This window comes from Bacillus rossius, chromosome 2, assembly GCF_032445375.1.
Source record: "Bacillus rossius redtenbacheri isolate Brsri chromosome 2, Brsri_v3, whole genome shotgun sequence".
NCBI classification, from domain to species: domain Eukaryota; kingdom Metazoa; phylum Arthropoda; class Insecta; order Phasmatodea; family Bacillidae; genus Bacillus; species Bacillus rossius.
The window spans coordinates 28,563,292-28,584,966 of record NC_086331.1 but is presented as its reverse complement, the minus strand read 5'-3'; the positions used below and the strand labels follow the sequence as shown (position 1 = coordinate 28,584,966).

General features: G+C 33.0%; 1 protein-coding gene across 11 annotated transcripts in view; it reads left to right on the top strand.

Annotated features, from left to right (window-relative positions):
* Nucleotides 1-21,675, top strand: part of LOC134529203 (transcription initiation factor TFIID subunit 3) — a 174,021-nt gene that overhangs the window by 123,577 nt on the left and 28,769 nt on the right. For 4 of the 11 annotated variants that reach the window (XR_010074496.1, XM_063363051.1, XM_063363057.1 and 1 more), the window contains one exon: nucleotides 15,735-15,835. Coding sequence is in view for 7 of the 11 variants with exons in the window: in XM_063363051.1 (XP_063219121.1) it covers nucleotides 15,735-15,835 (101 nt within the window). In the remaining 4 variants the exon portion in view is untranslated. Of the gene's footprint in view, nucleotides 1-2,503; nucleotides 2,689-8,815; nucleotides 8,987-15,734; nucleotides 15,837-21,675 lie in introns of those variants that run through there. The other 7 variants (XR_010074499.1, XR_010074497.1, XR_010074498.1 and 4 more) reach the window with 7 other exon arrangements.

Genomic DNA, 21,675 nt, shown 5'->3' with positions numbered 1-21,675 from the left:
AGCACACTACTCCATCCAAGATTTAAAAATAGGTTTCTCTCTGTATAACAATCTTTCTCTATAACGATGAAAATCGCTGGTCCCTTGGATATCGTTATAGGGAGAGTCCACTGTATTTAGTTTTTAAAATTTATTTATTAAAATTTAATAAAATATATTTTTTTGAGAAAAATTCAAATCTTTATCTACAATACTACCAACTGTCCTTTTTTTAACTCCTAAAGTGCTATTCATTGGAAGAATAATTTCCTTGGTGTCTGCAAAACTATGGATCTTAGCTTTAAGTGTTCTGTTTTGGAGGACAGTCCTATGGGTTTGGTTTTTTGAAGTTATACTTCTTTAGGCGCATTATGAAAAATTGATGAGAGTGAAATTTTGAAGATGCGCACGCATCACTGAACACAAAATAAACAGGTTGAAGCTGCGCGCACCATGTGACGACATTTTCACAGGAAGATGGCGGACCCACGTGTATGAACATAAACCCACATTAGGGGACATACCAAACGTATTGGTGTGCCAAATGAAACTTTATGATAGAGAACATACCATGGAATTATTTTGGTAAACTAAAATAGTCATAGTAAAGAGTAAATTCCAAGGTTTAAAAAACCCACATTATTTTGGTATTACATAAAATATAATACACATTTTCCTCATAACCTTCTGTCAGAGCAGTGGTTATACTGCGCGGTCAATATTCTGAAGGGCCGTGGTTCAAATCTCGGCGGTAGGTATTTTTTTTTTACTTTTTTTTGAAGATTTACTTCTTTAGGCGCGTTATGAAAAAATGATGAGAGTGAAATTTTAAGATGTGTGCGCATCACTGTAACACAAAATTAACAGGTTGAAGCTGCCCGCTAAACCGCTCATTAAGTCTCAAAAAAAAAAAAGCTACCAACAAAATAGAAATAGAACCTCTATTAGTCACACATGTTGGCACGCTCGTCACCTCTGATCACTGTTTTCATATTTTTAATATTTATCCACATGTTTCTAGTTTCTACATTCACAACACGTGTTTTAGTTTTATACAAGTGCGAATTATATATGTGCTAATAAATTATATTCAGTAGTGATTTAAATTGAATATTTTGATTAATATTATATACTATTCGTAAATATTAGTAAAAAAAAAATTGTGCTTATATACTTTTTCAATTTCTCCAATATAATTGAGGTTAACTATCCGTATGTATTATTTAGTGATATAAATTAAAATATTATTTAATATAATTAATACTAAATATTATTAAAGTATTAATGTAAAATATTTAATATTGGTTATTTAATATTTACAAAATAAAGAAATAAATTTAATAAAAAATTTGTGATAAAAATTAAAATCGAACATCAAATTAAAATATTAATTTTTAATATTTATTATTAAATTGAATAAATAATAAATATTTATAAAATTAAATGAACCAATTTAATGAAAACTTTTTGATAAAAATGAAAAGTGAATTTTAAAATAAGAAAATAATAAATATTAAAAAAATTAATAAACTTAAATTAAATTTTGAATTTATTATTAAATTTATTTACTTTCTTTTAAAATATTAAATAAGCAATAATAAATATTTAAAATTAAGAATCTTATAATATTTAGTATAAATTGTGTCATATATATTTATTATTCTCTAAATTTTATTTATTTAATTTTTCAAATTTAAACTGAACTTTATTGACTGTGTTGACTATCTTTTTCCAGCCCTTTTATTATTTTATTGTAATTAATTATTTGCATGCAATTAAAAACTATTTTTAAATGATGCCAAAGAAGTATAACTTCTCACGGGCGTACATAAGTACACGCACCCATTTTTTGTTCTGTTTTGGACAGTCCTATGGATTTGTTATTGGAAGTACTATAATTTCTGTAATGGATTTTGGGTTACATATTTAAAAACTCTTGAAGACGAGTTTTGAAAACTTTAATTTAGTCTTTTTTTGGCTTGGTTTATTGCACAAAATATGCAACAACGATAGCAGTTACAACATACAAGTTTGTTGTGTAGTAATTACTTGACCTTTTTTTGCTACATATGAAATGCATGGTAAAATAATTTATTCTTACCATTCTTCATAATTTACTGTAGAAGGGTTAGTTAGAAAGTGGACATTTTGCATGATGTGATATGTTGTCTATCTGGCATGAAAGGCTGGTGTTGGATGTGACACGTGTGCTATCTGATAAGCACACTTGGTCGAACTCGAGGCAGATTGTCAAGTTTTTGGTGTCTGCATGTCAGTGCAGCTCAGCTGCTCACATCTTGACGTAGTGATCGTAACAGGTTGGCCTTAGCGTGACTGGTAGGGTAGTTGGCTCGTTATGGTGTACATCACTTCTTCCACTGTCCCCTTTCACAGTGTGTGTGTTTGTGTGTGTGTTTGTGTGTGTGTGAGTGCGTGCGTATGTATGAAACGGTAGCTTACAACCTAGTGGCGGAGTGCAAGTGTCGCATTGTGATGATAATGCATTCCCCCATGTGTGATGCAGAACAAAACCCTGAGAGCGTGAGCGAGGATTGTCCCATTCAGTCCACATTCCTGTCCCTAGCATGTGGGCCCAAACCTGTGCCTACTGCCGGAATAGTGCCAGCGGCCAGCTGCAGCCCATTGGTGGCTGATCATCAACAGTTACAGTTGCAACAACACAGCACTAAGAGCACCGCGACATCCATGGTAAGTTAGGCTCCGCCTCTCTGCGTACTTAGTCACCGTAGCTCTAGTGGTTTCTTGACGTAGCCACCCGGTCCACAAATCACCGACGTTATCCTATCTTATTTTTCAGGGAGTATGTACAGGTTGTGAAAGGACATATTTTGGAAACTTCTAGGGCTTTTATTGGGTTCTACAGAAAATTCTCAAAGTGACAGCCAATACCTTTGCATCAAATTATATTCTGATGAACCATCTAGTAAAGCTATAAGTCAAATAAATAGTGGATTGAACTGAAGTATGGTCTTCTAAAAAAAACACTAATTATGACTCAATTTAAAGAATCATGTAGAGAGAGATGCTGTGAATGTAAATGGCATGTCACAATTCATCTATCTCAAATTGTTTTTATTGAAGTGGGTTCAAAGAATTAAGAGGTCTATTGATGTTCTGTTATGATTCAACCACATTAATAGAGCTGGGTTTCTACCAGTTGCAGAAATAATGAAAATCATGGAAATGAGGATGTGGTAGCAAAAATCCCAAAAAAAAGGTCACCGAAGTTCCAATATTGGTACAATTTTCTTCGTTGGCAAGAGGCAATTTTCATTTTGTCACCATTGACTGACATTTCATCACGAGTCCTTTCAAGCAACTCATAAAAAAAGTTATTTTATTGTATCAAACCTTAGTAAAATTTTGATCACCATTACCTAATCTGCTCAGTGTCCTCAATGGCAAAGAGAAATACTTGTAAACATTACTTACGCATTACATAGAAGTTTTGCCGGCCATGTCATGTTGGGTATTCAAGTCCAATGGTAATAATCAACATTGCTGCTTGCTGGTAAATCATGTTTGTTTATAATTTATACCAATTGTTTTACCATTCAGTTGATGTTAAACTGAAATGAAAATAGTTATTGCAACTAACTTTAACTGTTGGTATGTTTGAACAATTTACCTCTGTAATTCTGTAAGAGATTTTGAGTTTTCTTCAGTTATGCTGTGAATTCATCTCAGTAAATAAATAAGTTACGTTATTTTTACGTAGGCCTACATTGCAATGTTATAAGGACTAGAAAATTATTTTACGCAATAACTTTTAATTTAACGTGTTTATTATCTGTGTACTTTTAAATAGCCAAAGTAATTAAGTTTGGATGAGTCAGGAACTATGGTATTCTGGTAATTTTTTATCTTATTTTATGAGTTGAAAAAGTTAAAAAAAAAAAAAATGCAATTTTTAAAACCAAATTTGGGAAGAAAAGGAATAAAAAGGGTGGTTGAGTTTTGGAAAGAAAGCATGTTCATATTTTTGACGTGACAACGTCTAATAAATCGATGAACGCCGGCTGCACGCACGAAAAAGTGTCCTGTAACGCACATTGTCCCACTACGAATGTCCCACTACGGATGTGTCCTGTTATGCTCATTGTACGCATGCGTGGCATCTCTCTTCCACTAGATTGGAACAACCATCGATTTGACTTTTCAATCATATTTTCGTCATTTGAATTATTAATATTATGTAATTTAACGATCGTCCACCGATTTTCAGCACAATCGGTACGGTTATTAATTTCCCGCCTACCACTATAAGAAATAAACATGGCGTACTACATACGTTTTTAAAACTTCCATAACACAAAACAAAATTTTTATAAATATGTATATAACATCTGAAACAATTGTTTCCAATATGGCCTCGTGGCCGTGCGGTTAGCATCGCTGACTACTAATCCAAAGGTTGATGGATCGAATCCTGGCCGCTGCAATATCTTCATTTTTGTACTTGTAAAAATAAATACAGCGTGCACGACACTACAACAGTAATAAATATATTTGAATTAATGAATGCAAATAAAAGTAAATTTATCAATTAAATTGTAGATTTCATTTCACTCCTCCTTTGTATCCATACAAAATAGTGATAATTCAATAAAAATGATTCAATTTTATTCATAAAAGTACGCAGAGGTAGATTTTATCATACAAAAGATAGAAAAATTAAAAAAAATTTCTTCCTCAAAGAATATAATATTTTTAATGCCTAAATGGTTTGATTGCAAAAACCTATTACGGCTCAGTCTCAGGCGGAATATGATATTTCATTTTCTTCTGGATCAATCATCATCAATGTTTTGTTATGACGTCACGTTAAACTATTGTCTGTAAACTGACTTTACAGACAACCAATTTTTTTGTTTACTAAGTATGTAAACAAAATTTTGAGGTGTCTCAGTATGGCTAAATTCAAACAGATTATATTAAAAAGGATAAGAATCATGTTCAGATACTTAAGTTTTATCAAACACTCGCGATAGGCTCACTGCCAAAATTAAGATGGAACTTAAAACTTAGTCATGTTTCAAACTATTTTTTTTTAATCTCTAGAAGTAATAAAAGTCACCAATTTTTGCTGTATGGAATGAGTAGACACTCTGTTGATGTATTGCCAAATAGTATGGCTTGCAGCAACTGTTTACCTTCCAGGAGGTTTAAGTTATTTGGGTCTTATAAGCTAACAAATGCAAATGGACCATCTAACAAGTTGAATATGAAGCAATTCTGAAATGCCGTGAGGCAACTGGAGGATGGGTTTTTCGTTCTTTGAAACTTTTGATATAGAGTTGTAGGCACTCTCCTATCCCAGGGCAAGCGACCACAATTTCCCGCACCCTTCCTGGAGTTTGCGTCTGTTTTGCACGACATGCAAAAAAATACGTTAATTCTTAAAGCTGTGCCTTTGCTAGACTCAGTTTCCCCCAGAACAGGGTACAGACAAATATTTTCAAAAGCATATTAAGAAAAAAGGCAGAGTTTTAAAATTTAATGGAGCAGCATTTTCAGCACCAATGAAAATTTTCTAAAAGTCAACAGCAACTTTAATTGCAAAATTGTTTTGCAACATACAAATATACATAAATAACTATATGTGTAAAATATACTAGTATGCGGGCAAAAAAGTTTATACCCCTCTTTTGTCTTATACCTGGAAATTATTACGTTTATAGTTACACTTAACTATTATCATAAAAAAAAATATTAGCAATCTTAAATGTGGCTGCATAAAATAGTTTTACGTTAGTGTCACCTAACATATTGCCTTATCCCTAAAAAAATTTTTATTACAGTTAGTGTCTAATTATTTTTACAATATTTAAAAAAGTCTGTAGTCCAATGGAGTTAACAGGTGGACATGCACAGCTGTACGTTAAAGCTTGTGGCAGGGGCCTATTCAAGGACATCGGCCGATGACACTTACTTGCTTAATCGTGGGTCTGGAAGAAACCTCTGTCGTGCACACCACTTGATTAGCGTGCTCCAAGTTGCTGCACGCCTAAGTTACACGGCCGCGCAGAGTCCATTCGCGCGACATGGCTTGTAAACCTTTTTCTTTGCCGCGCACGTAAATTCGGCTCTTCAAATCATGGCCCCAAAACTTAACACGCACTTCATACACCCCGTTAGCGTACATGACAAATCCACGGCATAAATCCTCATAGTCATCACAGGCCCACGGAGTGTACAGCGCACTGCCCGCGCCCAAGGTGCATCGTACCGCGACTAGCGATCAAGTTCCATCAAAACAATCCACCCAAACTGCCTCGCGCTCTAGTCCACGCTCAAGAAAGAAGATCTGCACTTCGACATTCCCACATGTAACTTAAATTCTGTTAAAGGCTGATGACAGAATAAATATAAAAATATAAATAATAAATAAGGCCATATTAAACTACATACCACAAATACTAAAATATTTAAATACAATAAATGATAAAAAAAATCTGCACTGATCTAGAAGTGCTGCCAACTTCAATACAGATTTATCATACCAACGTGCTAATGCCACCCAGAACAAACTTAAAACAAATTACTTTACAAAACTTAACCAATAAGATAAAAAAAAAAATCTGTTGGTTTAAAAAAAAAATTATGTGCATATACAAAGTTTTTAAGAAAGTCCAACATTTTATAACCAGGGGGTTACAGAATATATTCAGACTCATTTTTAGTTTTTAAAACTCCAAGGAACTTTAAGATTTTTTGCACCATAGATGTAAAATTTTATTAGTTAATTTATTTAATAAAAGTTTATTACTATGATTAGTTAAAAAAAAATTTTTTTTAAATTCTGATTGGTTATAAATAAATAATATATTTTACTATTAGTAGCTCGTCACTAGGCAGTTATTCATTGTTAAAAACTCATTTCCATTTGAGTTTAGTTTCTTATGTAGATGTTGCTGCTTTGTCCATATTAAATTTTTTTTAATTTGTTTAAAGAAATGTCTGTCAAAAATTTACTGAAGCAATTAAGAGCAAGGTAAATAATCCTACTTGTATTTCACTAGTAAGAATAAACATTTTCCATTGGATAACTTGATTTTATTTTACTGCAACAAAAATTATAATTTTTTTTTTAGTTAGAATATAATTTTTTTAAGCATTTTCACCCAAAGATTTGATCTTTTTCAGAGTTATTTTGGTGAAAGACTTTCGCAACGCTGCTTAACACTTAAAATAACTAATTTTTATAACAAAGCCTCTTTTAGATAATGATGCAGCTGCTAGTAGTGTAAATCATCTGTACCATCTGTTAAAATTGTATAAAAGTGAAAGGAGATGAACTTATTTTCAGGCAGAATTTGTTTATATGATTTGAACTTTTATTTTTGTGTGTTTGGACTTAAATAGTCTTCAAAGCAATAAAATATTGAATTTTGAGTTGCCGATAAACTCCACTGAAAATAGTTTGAGAAGAAGCTACCTGAAACAATGACATTTTTTTTTTTTGCAACTTTGAGGAGCTATGTTACTATCTCTTGCTTTGCAATGAATTATCACATTGGTTTTTCCAACAATATTAAAATTGAAGATGCATTATAGGCTCGGTACCAGTAATTGCATTAAGTGCTAATTGCACTTGTCAAAAGACACTAAAATGTGCATTGACTGCAATATTTTCAATTCTAATTGTCATGTGGTGTAGAAACTTGCTGCTGGCCAGTAAAACAAGAGCATAAGACTGCCATAAGTGTCAGGGAACTTGTAGCTGTTGAGGTTTTTAATATCATTTAAATAATAGCTGTTTATTCTTTTGAGCATTATTAGTGCATTTGCCATGTGTTTTATGATCATAATTTACATTGTTTCTTGAATTTTTGTATTTCAGAATATTTGTTTGCTTTATGGTGATTAAGCCACTTAAGTTTTTTTTACCTGTTAATTTGTGCTTTCACATATTTTTTTAATATTATAGTTTGTTGTATTTCTTTGATTTGTAAATGCATGGTTACGGGGATTAATCTAGAAAGTTGTAGAAGAATCGGGCTGATGCAATGGTTTCATCAGTTATATGAGAGAGACAGACAGACTTGCTTGTGCATAGGAAAGACTAGTGATTGGGTTGAAATGCTGTTGCCATATGCCAGTATCAGCTGATATTTTTATGTGAATTTTTGTGATTGGTCAGAAATTACATCACTCGGGCACCCTGGTCTTTCACGGAAGAGAGGGGCGGACATGGTTTTTAGCATCTGTATGAGGTACCGAGAAGTCGTGTGTCAGGCGGTGGCTCATACTTAAATAATGTAGAGGAACAGAATTTTGTTGCTGTGGTTACAGCTCTTCCATTTATATTTGACCGTTTACTGGGTATTTTAGCCATGATTTTTGGTAAAAGCCCACGACGATGATAAAGTAACTTAGCCATTGTTCCGAGGATGGAGTCCTTTGGCTTGGACTATGAGATGCAAGCAATCGTGGGATTTACTTGCAAACAGTATATAATTTTCAACTTTCTGTACCAATAACAGTAAATTTATTTAGGAGTCAATTTGTAGTTTGCACATGTACTTGTTTTGGTGACTTGTGTTTTTTTCATTTAGAATTAAGAAAAAGTAGTATAAATCAATTTGTGTCAAAAAGACTTTATTTAGGTAATCAATCATCAACAGTAACATATTTTTCAAACTATAATACTTTTTTCAGCATTCCATCAAAATTGCTCCAAGTGTTTATATATGTGCAATCTAGGCTAATTTTGAGCTAGCCGGAGGTCTGGATTATTATTAATTACGGCTTATTTTTGTTTTGCCAACATAACGAAGCCTGTGTATCCATGCAATGGAGTGTATATCTGTAGGTCTACTAGGACTGCTCAGGAAAACTTTCCTCACACAATTGGAGGGAACGGAGATGACTTGCCAAGGAATCGAGTGGCTCACGTGTGTGCTAAACAACGGAACGTATTGTTGAGCAACTGAGATACAAGTGGTGGTGTTGGTGGTGGTGGAAACTTCAGGCGTTGAGAGAGGTAACGTGCAGGAAAGTCAGTTTTTTTTGCCATGTCAACATTTAGTAGATCACATCATTGAAGAGTTTTATGAGTTTTTGTTAACCTTTACAAATTAACTGCAATGAAAAAAATGATCGTAAAACCAAAAAGTAATCATAAATATGGACCTGCATATTCCTGGCATTTGATTAAAGGTCCTGACCACCTGGAGATCCAGCTGTAGGGTTTTACATGTTAACATACTATTTGACATGATTCAACCATTTTTCACAATATCGCTTTCAAAAAAAACAGTACTGTGCATTGATAAGAGAAGAATGTGGCCATGAAAGAAAAAGTATGAAAAAGTATTTGTAGATATGTGTTTCTAAGTATACTTACAGTGTTTAAGAGTTTAAAACTTTTAATTACTAACCATGTTCTTTTCTTTGCAATGCACAGTGCAGTTTTATTTGAAAGTGATTTGATCAAAAATGTCTGAATAGCAACAAATGATATTTTTTAACATTTAAAACCCTATACAGATGCACGCCTGGGTCCCCAGGTAGGCAGGTCGGCTTAATTTCAGTGTGCTTGCTTGAGTTACTTCAGTAAGTTCATCATGTGTGAAAGAATATATACATACCATCATGGGGAATAATAAAACTGAGTTTTGACCAATATTTTGTAGTTGTAATCATTGGTCATCCATCAGAAAGTTTACGCTGGAAAAGTTGCCTATGATATATAAATTTGTCATAGACTTATCATTATAACAACATAATATACCATAAAAGCAACTTAGGGAATATAAAAATGGACTGTACATATTGGTGAAATTGTTTTTGTATTTCATTATTATTTTATTGGCAGAGACTGAATTGTGTTGATACTTCTTCTTTTTGTGAGTGGTAGAACATTTATTGGCCACATTTTATTTTATTTAAAACTGCACATGTAAGATCTATGAAATGGGAAAAATTTTCCACTCTAAAACTTTTTTATTTAAGATAAAATAAATTATTACAAATTGTGATGTATTAGGAACTCGCCCTCACAATTTAAAAAAAAAAATATATATATATATTTGTTTTCTGTTTTAAGAGAAAATATAAATTTTAACTGTGGTTAATCAGCTGGTTATAAAATATCAAGTTCATGATGCTGCTTTTTCATAGTTGTATATTTCATTTATAAAATTTTGAATAATTGCTATTATTTTGGTATTTTTCTTGTGAAAGCCCCTAAAAGTTACAGTTATGTGATTTTAGTCGGTTACTTTAACAGGAGGTATGTATGTAAATTTTGGTATCATGCCTTATTTAGAATACTACTGTAGGTTAATATTTCTTTGTTTTATTCTCTTAATTGCCTTGCAAACTTTTATTAGATTTCTGGCGTGTTCGACTGGCACCGAGAGAATTTCTGCAGATATACTCTCAGTTTCTCATATGTCTTGGAATTTGTATATTGGGAATTCCAGTCAGTATTCACATAGTTCAGAATTATGCTGTAGAAAATTGTTCTAGAAGATATTTTTTATTACCATATAAGGCAGTGTTTGTTCTGATTGGTCAGCTGGGCCACATGACCACCACGTTTGGTAAGCAGATGTTATCACGCCGTCCAACAAGTCGTCACTCAATTGTCATACCATCTGGTCACATTGTTATAAGCTCACTACAAAAAACTTGAAGTAATCTCCATGAGAGACCATTTTACACCTGCAGGTCAGAGCCGGGATGATCCTCTGTATATTCCTAAATAAAATAAAAAATTCTGAACCCCAAGCGTCGGCGTAAGCCTGAAACAATGAGGTTGTTTCCACAGGGGCAGATGGTCTCTGTACCTAGTCACCAAGTTGGACTAGGGACTTTTTCATTGTGCAAATATTCTGTTGTCAATACTGGACTAATGAAGGCATTTTTGAAATGACACAAATCTGCGAAGCCTGTTGAGTATAATTTTGGTTATGTATTTTCAAGTGAATAAAATTCAGAACATTTCAGAACTTTTTTTGTTTTCAACTTGGCCTTAATTTGTGTAAAGACTGACCTAACCACACAATTTAAAAAGGGTGACTCTTATCTGCAGTATTTAAGTGTTATGAAATATTATAGCGTTAAGTCGTGTCTACCCGGGCCGACTTGAGATGTAATATATGGTGCCCAAAGTGAGGCTTGATTTTGTTATGTTCCAGGTTGGTCTGGCCAGAAAACCCTAAATAATAATCGTTCATAACACACAAATTTGATTACTGTTGATAAGAAATAAAAAACTTTATTGCTGAATTTGTGGTGTTATTTTTTTTGTGTGGGTTTTTGGTTATTTACGTAAAGAAAAGTTTTGTGTATGTTCTTGTAAAGTTATTCTATTCTTCTCTTACCAACACTTGAGAAAAATACATACCCTTAAACAATTCAAAACACAGTAGCACATATTTTCACTGGTAGTTCACCTTATAAGCATTTACTGTCCGACCAATTTTTTTAAAATAAGAAGTTCTGGAAAAATCCCGGGCTACATTGTAGTGGGTACGAACCAGGGCATTTTGCCACTCGGACGATTGTTGCACGAAAGATTCATGGTCGCTGTTGGTCTTGCAAGCCAATGCTCATGGTCAAAAACAAATTTTAAATTAAATGTTTGAAAAGCTTTGTTGCTGCCTGATCGGAACCATTGAGCATTGGATTATCTCTCCTGAAATCACTTCATTGTTCTATAAAGCATTTCTGGACTTCATGACTACTGGCTGAAATTCCCAGTATACCTATTCCAAGAAATAAGAGATTCTTAGTGCTAGCCTAACTTGCCAGAAATTTAATGAAAGTTCGTTAGATAATTAAGAGAATTAAAACACAGAAATATTTAACTATAGTGATATTCTAAATAAAGAATGCCTTTGTTAACCAAGCCAACCATCTGAAAATTTGTAGTAGTAAACAAATTAAATATACAACTGTTAAACTAAGGCATATATTTTAAATATCTAGCTAATTTACCACAGTTACTATATATTTTCAAATAGAACAGACAATATACTTATTCAATTTATGAGGGTAGTGGTCATGCACCATCACAATGAGTTTAATTTACCATGTTTTAAGCTAGCTTAATTTGGTTGGTGCATAATTTTGTTGTGGTTAATAACATCATATTGAAAGATTTTAGTGATAATGTTCACTGCAAAAACTTAATGAATACTTTTAATTTTTTTTAATTACTACTAATAGTTTTAGTAATTGGTGAGCACCTCTGGAGCAGCAAAAAGCAAGTAGGATTTGTTTAGTCTTTTCTTATAGGAATGGCATAAAGAGGATAAAGGAAAAATACTTTACATTTGGCTAAAATACTATTTCTTATTGAACCACTATATTAATTTAGCAAGATGCAGTGTAGATAAAGTTTCTAAATAATGCTATAAGATGATAATTTTCCCTTTTTACATTTAAAAATTAACTGTTAAACTTAATTAGCTAAATTTTGCCGCTACTTAGGTGATGTACTTCCATACACATTATTCAACCATTTAAAAAAATGAGCAGTATAAATTTTTAAGATCTATACTAACTACTTAAATATGTTTAGTTATTTCTCAACATTATCAAAATCATACAACATACTCATTTTTGTTTATATAGTCACTCACATGTAATTTTATTCCATTGCATTATTTGCTGTTGCCTAATATTTCTGTTGTATTTGTGTAAACTGTGTTGATTTTGGTTTGCTAATCAAAGGACCTCATTTGTGAAATATTTGTTACACGTTTTAAATAAGGAATATTATATGGTAAATTCTGTCAGTTTTTGCTTGTATTTTATTAGAAAACAGGTTTTATTTAATCATAAAGACTAAGAATAAAACTTTATTTTTCAGGCCATTAGAATTGTTCTTAAGTAATCTATATTAGCACTTCACTCAAGCCCTAAATAACATAGCTTGCTGACATGCGTAAGGTAAAACATACAATAGAACCCTGCTTCTCTGCGATTCAATCATCCGATTTATGGCTTACCCTCAATTTAATATCATCATGTTAGTATTTTTAATTAAAACATCGGTTCTTTCAACAAATACGCTGTTGCTACATCATTTAATCTTTAATAATTTTTTTTTGTATGTTACTGTAGATCATTTGCACAGTGTGGGCTCATACAACTTCTGTATAAAGTGGTGGACGAAGTTGGGGTGCCTAATTTTTATCCAATCTAAGTAAAGTGCCTTCAGGTTCTTTGACATATTTCATGGATGGCACAGAGAAAACCTGAATAAATTGAAATTCAGGATTAGATACTTTTCTGTGTTCACAAATATCCTGAAAAGTATCTCCTTCTTAAATGGTAGGCATTCTGGCTTTTGTCCTTCATATTAATAGGTAATCCTAAAACTCTAAAAAAATATAAAATCCTGAATGGTTAGCATTCAGATTTGGATACTTTTCCAATGAAGCCCCAAAATCCTAGAATGTATCCACTTTCTGAGTGGTAATCATTCTGAATTTTTCCCAGATATCAGTGCTCTCCCTAAACTCTGAAATTATTCAATCCTGAATTGTTCTAGAAGATGTAATTTAAATAGTTTACCTTGTATGATACAGCCATGAAAAATTTTTTTTGAACACTGTGGTAAACATTGAAAATCACTCACTATTGGCTGAGAGTTAATAAAATCACAGTGCATATGGCTATTCGATCATTGTGTGATGTAGCATTGACCTTGGGAATGTGCAAATGTATTCCTCACAATTATGTGGTAATAAGCATTTAAAATTGATTATGTGTGAATCTTAAATAAAAAGTAGGTTTTTGTAATATATTTCTTGTAAATACTTGACTGAAAGTGAGATATATTGTAAATATAATTCAACACCAGTTATGTTTAGTAAGTCAATTAATGAAATAGCACTTTTTTATAATTTGAGTGTTATCGTTGTGTGTGTGCCATGAAATGTTTTGAAGTAATTATTAGTTTGTTAATACTGTAGGTTTTGTAGATAATCTTATCAAGATTCAGCTGTTTTTTACTCTTGAAGACCTTCTTGTGAAATTACAGATCTGAAAGGCTCTACAGATCAAATAACTAGCTACTAGGGTTAAACAGAAATGTAAACATTCTTGCTACTAATCACGTGGGTGTCTGTCTGATTTACCTTCTCAAAACTATACTGTCTCTTTAGATTTATTTTTTTTAGGTTTTATTTGCATGTAAACAAAAAAGTTTGGATCCTGGTTGTTACTAATTATCAGACATTTTTTGGAACAAAATTTACAGGTTGCCAATGGATTGAATTTTTATTTGGTTAGTATTGTAGTTTGATTTTTTTCACATATTAAAAATAGTCTTTGAAACTTAACTATTGCATTTTATTCAGGGGTCCTCTATTACCATGTGATAGATTAATGGTTTGATCCCTACCCTGGAGCATGACTCAATTTATGAACATCAAGTTTGTACCTAAGGCCAGCTTGCACCGTCAGGTAAAGGATATGTAATTAAAAATTTTGTAATGACTATGCAAGCTGGCCTAAGTCTTATAAAGCCTATTGTGATTTTGGAGGTTCCTTAGCCTATACCCTCCGTGCACAATCGTGTGATGTAAAAGCGTAACATTACCATTATAATTTGATGCTTATTCTTTTTTCTATTGGGGTTAGATTTTATTCGTACCAATAAACCTCATTTGATAATCAAAATATTTTAAACCATACTTTGCTTACATTCTTCATTAATTGTCCAATTAATTTTTTTTGTTAGTTTTGGTTAGTGTTGTCACCAGAGGGGTATGGGGCATAATTGTTCCGAAGTCATCAACATTTGGGTAGATAAGCACCGTCATTTGAGAGACCCAGCAGAGACTCTTTAACTCAAGGAATGACTAGATCTTGCAAAGACCTGGTCCTCTCTTAGTGTTGGACATAGTACTTGTAAATTAAACTAATACATGGTTTCTCAGGGCGTCCCACGTGCTTGTAACCGTATACGTTGGTCCTATGTGGCCAATTCAAAAAACACATGGGTTACGAAAAGACAGATTTATTGGTGCGTATAATGCTCTACAACTTCCACTGTTACAATTAATTAAAACAATGCCAAACAACCATACGGCCCACTATTGTACAGTGAGGTGTCAGAACCACGCTGCGTGGTCATTACTACCAAGGATAGTGTTGGAGCTTGCGTGCCTGACATGTCCACTCGCTGTCGGTCGGAAGCCTGGTGGAAGATGGTGTCAGTTGTCACCAGGTTGTGCTCTGGCTCTAGTGTCAAGGCTATTTTCAAAGAAAATAATACAAAACAAGCAATATTAAAGCCAAACATACATTATAAAATATTACATAGTAAAATTAATTATTCCAATAGAAATACATATCGTTGTTAAGTAAGACAATTACATTATGTAAGTTATGCATTTAGATAGTATTTATTAAATAAAAATACTCTTACTATAACAAAAAATCCTAAAGATAAAAAAATATAATACTTTGTGCATCATTTCTTATACACTACTTTTATTTGTTGGTCAAGGAAAAAAAAAATTTCTTACGAGGCGAACCAAGAGGTTTTATCATACTTAACAAGGTTTGCAAGGCAATTGTTACTCATCCATATTGTGCAGTTAATTGTGTAGTATTTTTTTATAGATAAATTTAAGGTTGCTTCAGGTATGGGATTCTTGCATGTTGGTTTAAGGCTGTGCTACAGAATCTTGTAAACTTTTAATTTGGCATTAGTAATGTGTTGAGTACCTATATTTGTAATTTATTGTTCTTTATCACATTTGCAGGATGATGCAGGAAATAAAGTGTGGATTTGCCCAGCATGTGGTGGTCACGATGATGGCAGTCCTATGATTGGCTGTGATGACTGTGATGCATGGTATCATTGGTAAGTTTTACTGATCATGTTTGAAAATATTGAACTATAAAATGTGGTGAAGATTGAAATTTAATTATAAGATATCTAGTAGAGACGTGCGAGTCTCGGTAATATCGAGAAATTATCGAGATCAAAATATTCTCGATTTCGTCTCGAGAACATTTTAGAATTTCCTAGAATTTCGAGAATTTGTATTGCTTAACTCTGATTGTCTACTTATGCATTTAAATAATGCGAAGTTTTTACTTACACATAAAAAAAGAGCTACTAGGTACTTAAAATAAAAACTTGAATCAATTACCACATGCCGACATAACACAGTGTATGTCAAATCGTTTATTTTCCACGTTCATGTAAAATTTTTTTAAAACAGTGACGTTTCGCAATTCAAACGAAAACCAATACATGACGCACTTTAACCCTCTTAGTGCCAGCCTCTGCTAGGATGGTAGTGCTAATAGTGCCAGGTCATTTTTAACTAAATTGCATCTCTAGAGTTTAATTTTAATAACTTTTTAACCTTTACTGTTATAACTATGAAATTTTTTACTGTTTATAGATAAATGTTTTCTTCTGTCACTTCTCATGTTTAAACATAAAAAATTTCATCTTATTTTATTTTTGTTGTTTTTTAAATTAAAAAAAATAATTATTAAAATTTTTTTATGGATTGTAATGTGGATAGGGAGTAGTTTTGACAGTAATATTCTTTGGTTTGAATTTTTTTTTAAATATTTAATTGTTTTTCTATATGATAGTATAATAGTAATGTAATTTTTTCCAATATTTATTCTAATAACAATTTTTTGAAAAAAAAAAAAACATTGCTTTTCTAACTGTGTACAATACAAATGAAATATTTTCTTAGCGTAACTCCAACTATATAGTGTATTTTGAATCCTTATAATTTTTTAATAATTATAAGTCTGTTATTAATGTATTTAAAAAGTAAACGATTTAATTAAAAAATTATGCATTGCTATTGTATGTCTTTATACAAATTTAGGTGAAACTGACTTTCAAATTTTAGAAGAAAAATATTGCCTTGGTTTGATCAGCATTTTGCATTATCACATTTTTTTCAATTAAAAATATAAAATTAATTGGTAGTTCATGATAACAACAACGATAAATCCATCATAACTATAGTCAAATACATATTCACTGGTCCTCGCAGCTGTGTTTACTAAAACAAACACCATGCAATCCTTTATGGCATTTTGCACAAACTGTCCTTGAACGCTTTCTTTTTCCTCCCTGACGTTTACTCGATACACTGCAAACACAACATTCTTTTTCTTTCTTCAATGGCAGTTTCAGAATTCCTGATGACGCCACACTTTCGTTAGTGTCACCAGGTTGTTGGTGTTGCTGTTCTAGCCACTCTTTCCCGAGACTGTCCACTACAGCAGAGACGAACTCATATCTTGTCAGAATGTTACCATCTGTATTCATTTTGTACAAAATATAACTGTTGAGTACCATACGGCCAAATATATTGAAACATACTTTTTTCCAGTATTTCAATGACCTTCTTTCGTCGAGATAACAATACAGCATCATATCACTTGTGTCTATACCACCCATGTATTTATTGTATTTGTGAATGATTTCTGGTTTTTCACGCACTCTCTCTAGTCCGTGCCGTTTTTTAGTACACTGAACATCTTCTGTTTTTCCATTTGTTGATAGTAAAATTACTGGTTTTGTTTGAGATTTCTTTTCGCGATATGCCAATAACAGCAGTTCATTACTTTTGAAATACCTTTTCTCCCCAACCTGAAATTTATTTTGCCTGTGTAATTCGGCTGGTAGATGCTTCCTGTTCCGCCTAACAGTGCCAGTAAGGTAAGTCCCTTCAGAATAGAGTTTCTGTGCAACTGGTACACTTGTAAAAAAATTATCAACAAAAATGTGATAACCTTTTCGTAGTAAATTCACACCAGATAATAGCTTCATTATCACAGTGTACCCAAGACCATATAGTTTTATGCTAGTCTTATCTAATTGATCTTTAGCACCACGATATACATAAAATCCCATGCAGTAATTGACAGTACTATCACATAGCATCCAAAATTTTATTCCCCATCTATGGTGGTGTTTGTTGGGAAGGTATTGAAGTAATGAAGTATGGCTCTTTGTTCCGACCAAACTTTCATCAATGCTCAGCATTTGGTATGGAGTGAAGTGGTGCTTGAAAACATTATTTGCGTGGTCAATAATTGGCTTGAATTTTCCTTCTGGATCATAGTTTGATTCGCCTGGTAGACCAAGGTTTTTGTTATCCGATAGGTGGAAAAATTTTAGAAGTAGTTGAAATCTATTGCGAGAAAACATTTTTCGAAACCATGGCATGTTGCGAGAAGGAACAGTAGACCAATATGAGGAAAGTGTAGGCATTTTTATGAGGCCCATATTTATTATACATGCTACAAATGCTTTCATTTCAACAACTGAAGTTTTTTTCCAAGAAATAGCTCTTGAACCTGTACCTAATTTACCCTTGTTCTGTGATAAAAACTGCTGAGCATATCTATTGGTTTCCTTTACAAGAAGCTGTAGTAAGGAAAAAGTAAACATTAGCTGGAAATATGCTATGGGCTTCGAGTTTCGAGGGGGTAAATGTTTTGGTCCAGCATTTTCTAAAAACTGGGGTATGTTGTGTTTTGGTGGTGAAAAGTTTTCACAAGAAGACCAGATTACATTATTTACGTCAGTCTGTTCATTTTCATCCGACGAATCACTTGAACTATCGCCTGAATTCGTACGAAGTGATGCACCGGCTGGAATATAATTATCCGCAGCCACAGGAGTAAGACTCGGTGTGTTTGAAGTAGATGGTAAATGCTCTTCCTCATCAGTACTTGTATCGTTGTCGCTTGTTGTATCACTTTCACAAATATCACTATCGAGCGAATAAAAATAGTCGAGCATTTCTTTGTCATCTTTACCCGCAATGTAACTTCTTTTCCGAGACATTATTATGAAAACGAAAACAAAAGCCTTGATCGCACAAAGTTTCGCGGTAGTATTAGTTTGAAACAGAGTAACATCACTTTCCACTGAGAAATATGCGGGAAAACGTGTTTACTATGACTACTACAATAATAATTTTCAACGCAGAATAACCAACTGTATAAAATCCTACGCAATTTGTAATATCCACGAAACTGGTAGTTACATATATCGTTTACATAAACGAACCATTGTTGTCATAACTTTGAAAAAAATACATTTGTAGAAATTTCTGGAAAACAGTTTCATGATATTTATAAAAGAATTAAAATAAAGAATTTACAAAAGAAACAATTTTTTTTCAACAGGAAAAGTGTTTCTTTAGAATAAAAAATGCAGCAAAATGCGGTTTCTTACGCTGTGCGATGTCCAGCAGTATGACACTCATACTCTCTGTTGTGAGAAAAAAGAACTAAATAGTAGGGCACATACGCTACCTGTTTACAGAAAAAGGAACTAGATAGTAGGACACTTCATTAGAGAAAGGTAGAATGCGCTGCTAGTAACAAAAACCTGTCTTGAAAACGGAAAAAAAATCGGGCCGATTTTTCGGCCCTGGCAATTCTCGCACAACAAGGCAAGGCCGATTTATCGGACTTTGGCACTAAAAGGGTTAAGAATATACCATAGTTTGAAAGAACGTCGCTTGGATCGCTAGCAACAACGGCACGGATACGGCAAGAAGTGAACACTCACTGTTTGTGTGTCCTGTAATCTATGGAAGGAGCTCAATACTTTGTTTATTTTCTTTTGACGTGACAACGTCTAATAAATCGATGAACGCCGGCTGCACGCACAAAAAATTGTCCCGTTACGCACATTGTACCATTACACTGTGTCCCATTACGCTCATTGTTCCGTTACGCTGTGTCCCGTTACACTCATTATTCCGTTACGCTGTGTCTGGTTACGCTCATTGTTCCGTTACGCTGTCGGCGAGTGCAGTAATAATAGGTTATGTTACAATTGACTAAAAAATTATGGTGATTCATATAATTGATGATAGATATTTGATTACAGTTTATTTATATGAAAACTTGTTCATAATTATGTTTAAACTTTATAGCTAAACGCCAGTTTTTAAAATTAATTACAAGTCATCTACACTTGAACTGTTTCGTCGACTGTTTATAAAGTGAAGTGAAAAGTTAATGTGGTTTTCATTGCTTATTACAACAACAATTTCGGCAGTAAAGGTTAATTATTCTTGCATTTTAAAAATCTGATTACTAGTATGATTTCAAGTATTTATTCTTTTATTATTAAAATAAAAATGATTCAATTTTATTCATAAAAGTATGCAATCATTTCATCAATGTTTTGTTATGACATTGTCACGTTAAACTGTCGTCCGTAAACCGACTTTACAGACAACCAATTATTTTATTTTAAGAATCAACAAATTATTTATTCGTGTGGAAAAGAGTTACTGTTTGTGCAATTCAGTTTATAATTATCATTTATTTGTGTAGATAGTTTTATGGAAATGAAAATAATTTATCTGTATACTTAAAAACCAAGAAGTTTCACTTCTGTTGTGCGTGGACTCCACTCGCACAATTTTTTGTGGTTAAGTTTAGTTTAAATTCCCGGGAAATAAAGGATCGTACCAGTTTTTTTTTTTTAAATTTTTTAAGTTATTTTCAGCGCTAATACATGTAATTATTAGAATGGCTGATAGCTCTGGAAATGTTCAAGACCGTAAATTGTCGCACATTTGGAAATTTTATGAAAAACGAAAGGTGAGGGTGAGTGCAAAGTGTGCAAAAAACGTATTCAGACGCCAACTTGTTCAACAAGTGGTCTCTTGCAACACTTGAAACTTCATCCAGCCGCCGAAAAGGATTATTTGGAATTAACAAAGGTAAAAGCTACAAAACAAAAAGAAAATCCTTATAGAGAGTTATCAATCCAAGACTGTCTCACAAAGAAACAAAAAGTTAGCGAAGCTAGAAAAAACATAATTGACAGGAAAATTGGTGTAATGATGGCATGTGATTTTCAGCCATACAGCATTGTAGAGGATCGCGGATTTAAATGACTGCTCAATGAATTAGAACCAGGTTATGAAGTACCATCTCGCACTACATTTTCCAGGTCTATTGTACCAAAAATTTACCGCGAAGAAAAAGCCAAACTTGCAGAAGAAATAAAGAGAGATGTTGATGATGGACTTCAGTCTGTTTCATTTACTACTGACATGTGAGTTGAAATATCATGTCCTTGGAAATTACCACTTTTCAGGTTCGCACACTGCTCTGGCAATACAAGAAAAGCTGACAGCATCTATAGACGACTGGAATTTTCCCACCAATTCAATTCCATTGTACGTAGTTACAGATAATGCTAAGAATTTCACAGCTGCCATTAACAAACATCATGGATTCACTCACGGTGTTTTACTCACACACTACAGTTGGCAGTTCAAGATGTTAAAAGTGAACACAATGTTGCAGACCTTCTAGCAAAAGGCCGGGCAATCGTGGAACATTATCGCCACAGCAATATTGCTTGAGAAAGGCTTCATGCTCTGCAGCTAAAGTTGAACAAACCTGTATACGAGCTGTTACCAATAGTGCCGACAAGATAGAACAGTGAGTTTACAATGCTCTCTCGCCTTGTTGAGCAGCAGGTACCCTTATCTGCAGATCTAGGAGATTCAATGGCAGTAGAAAATTTCACATTGAGTGAGTGGAAGCTTGCTGTTAATGTAGTAAGTGTGTTACAGCCAATAGAATAAGCCACAAGAGAGCTGTGTTACTCTAAATTTCCCACTATCTCTTCCAAAATACCATTGCTGTATGGCATTGAGGCAACACTTTCTATGTTGA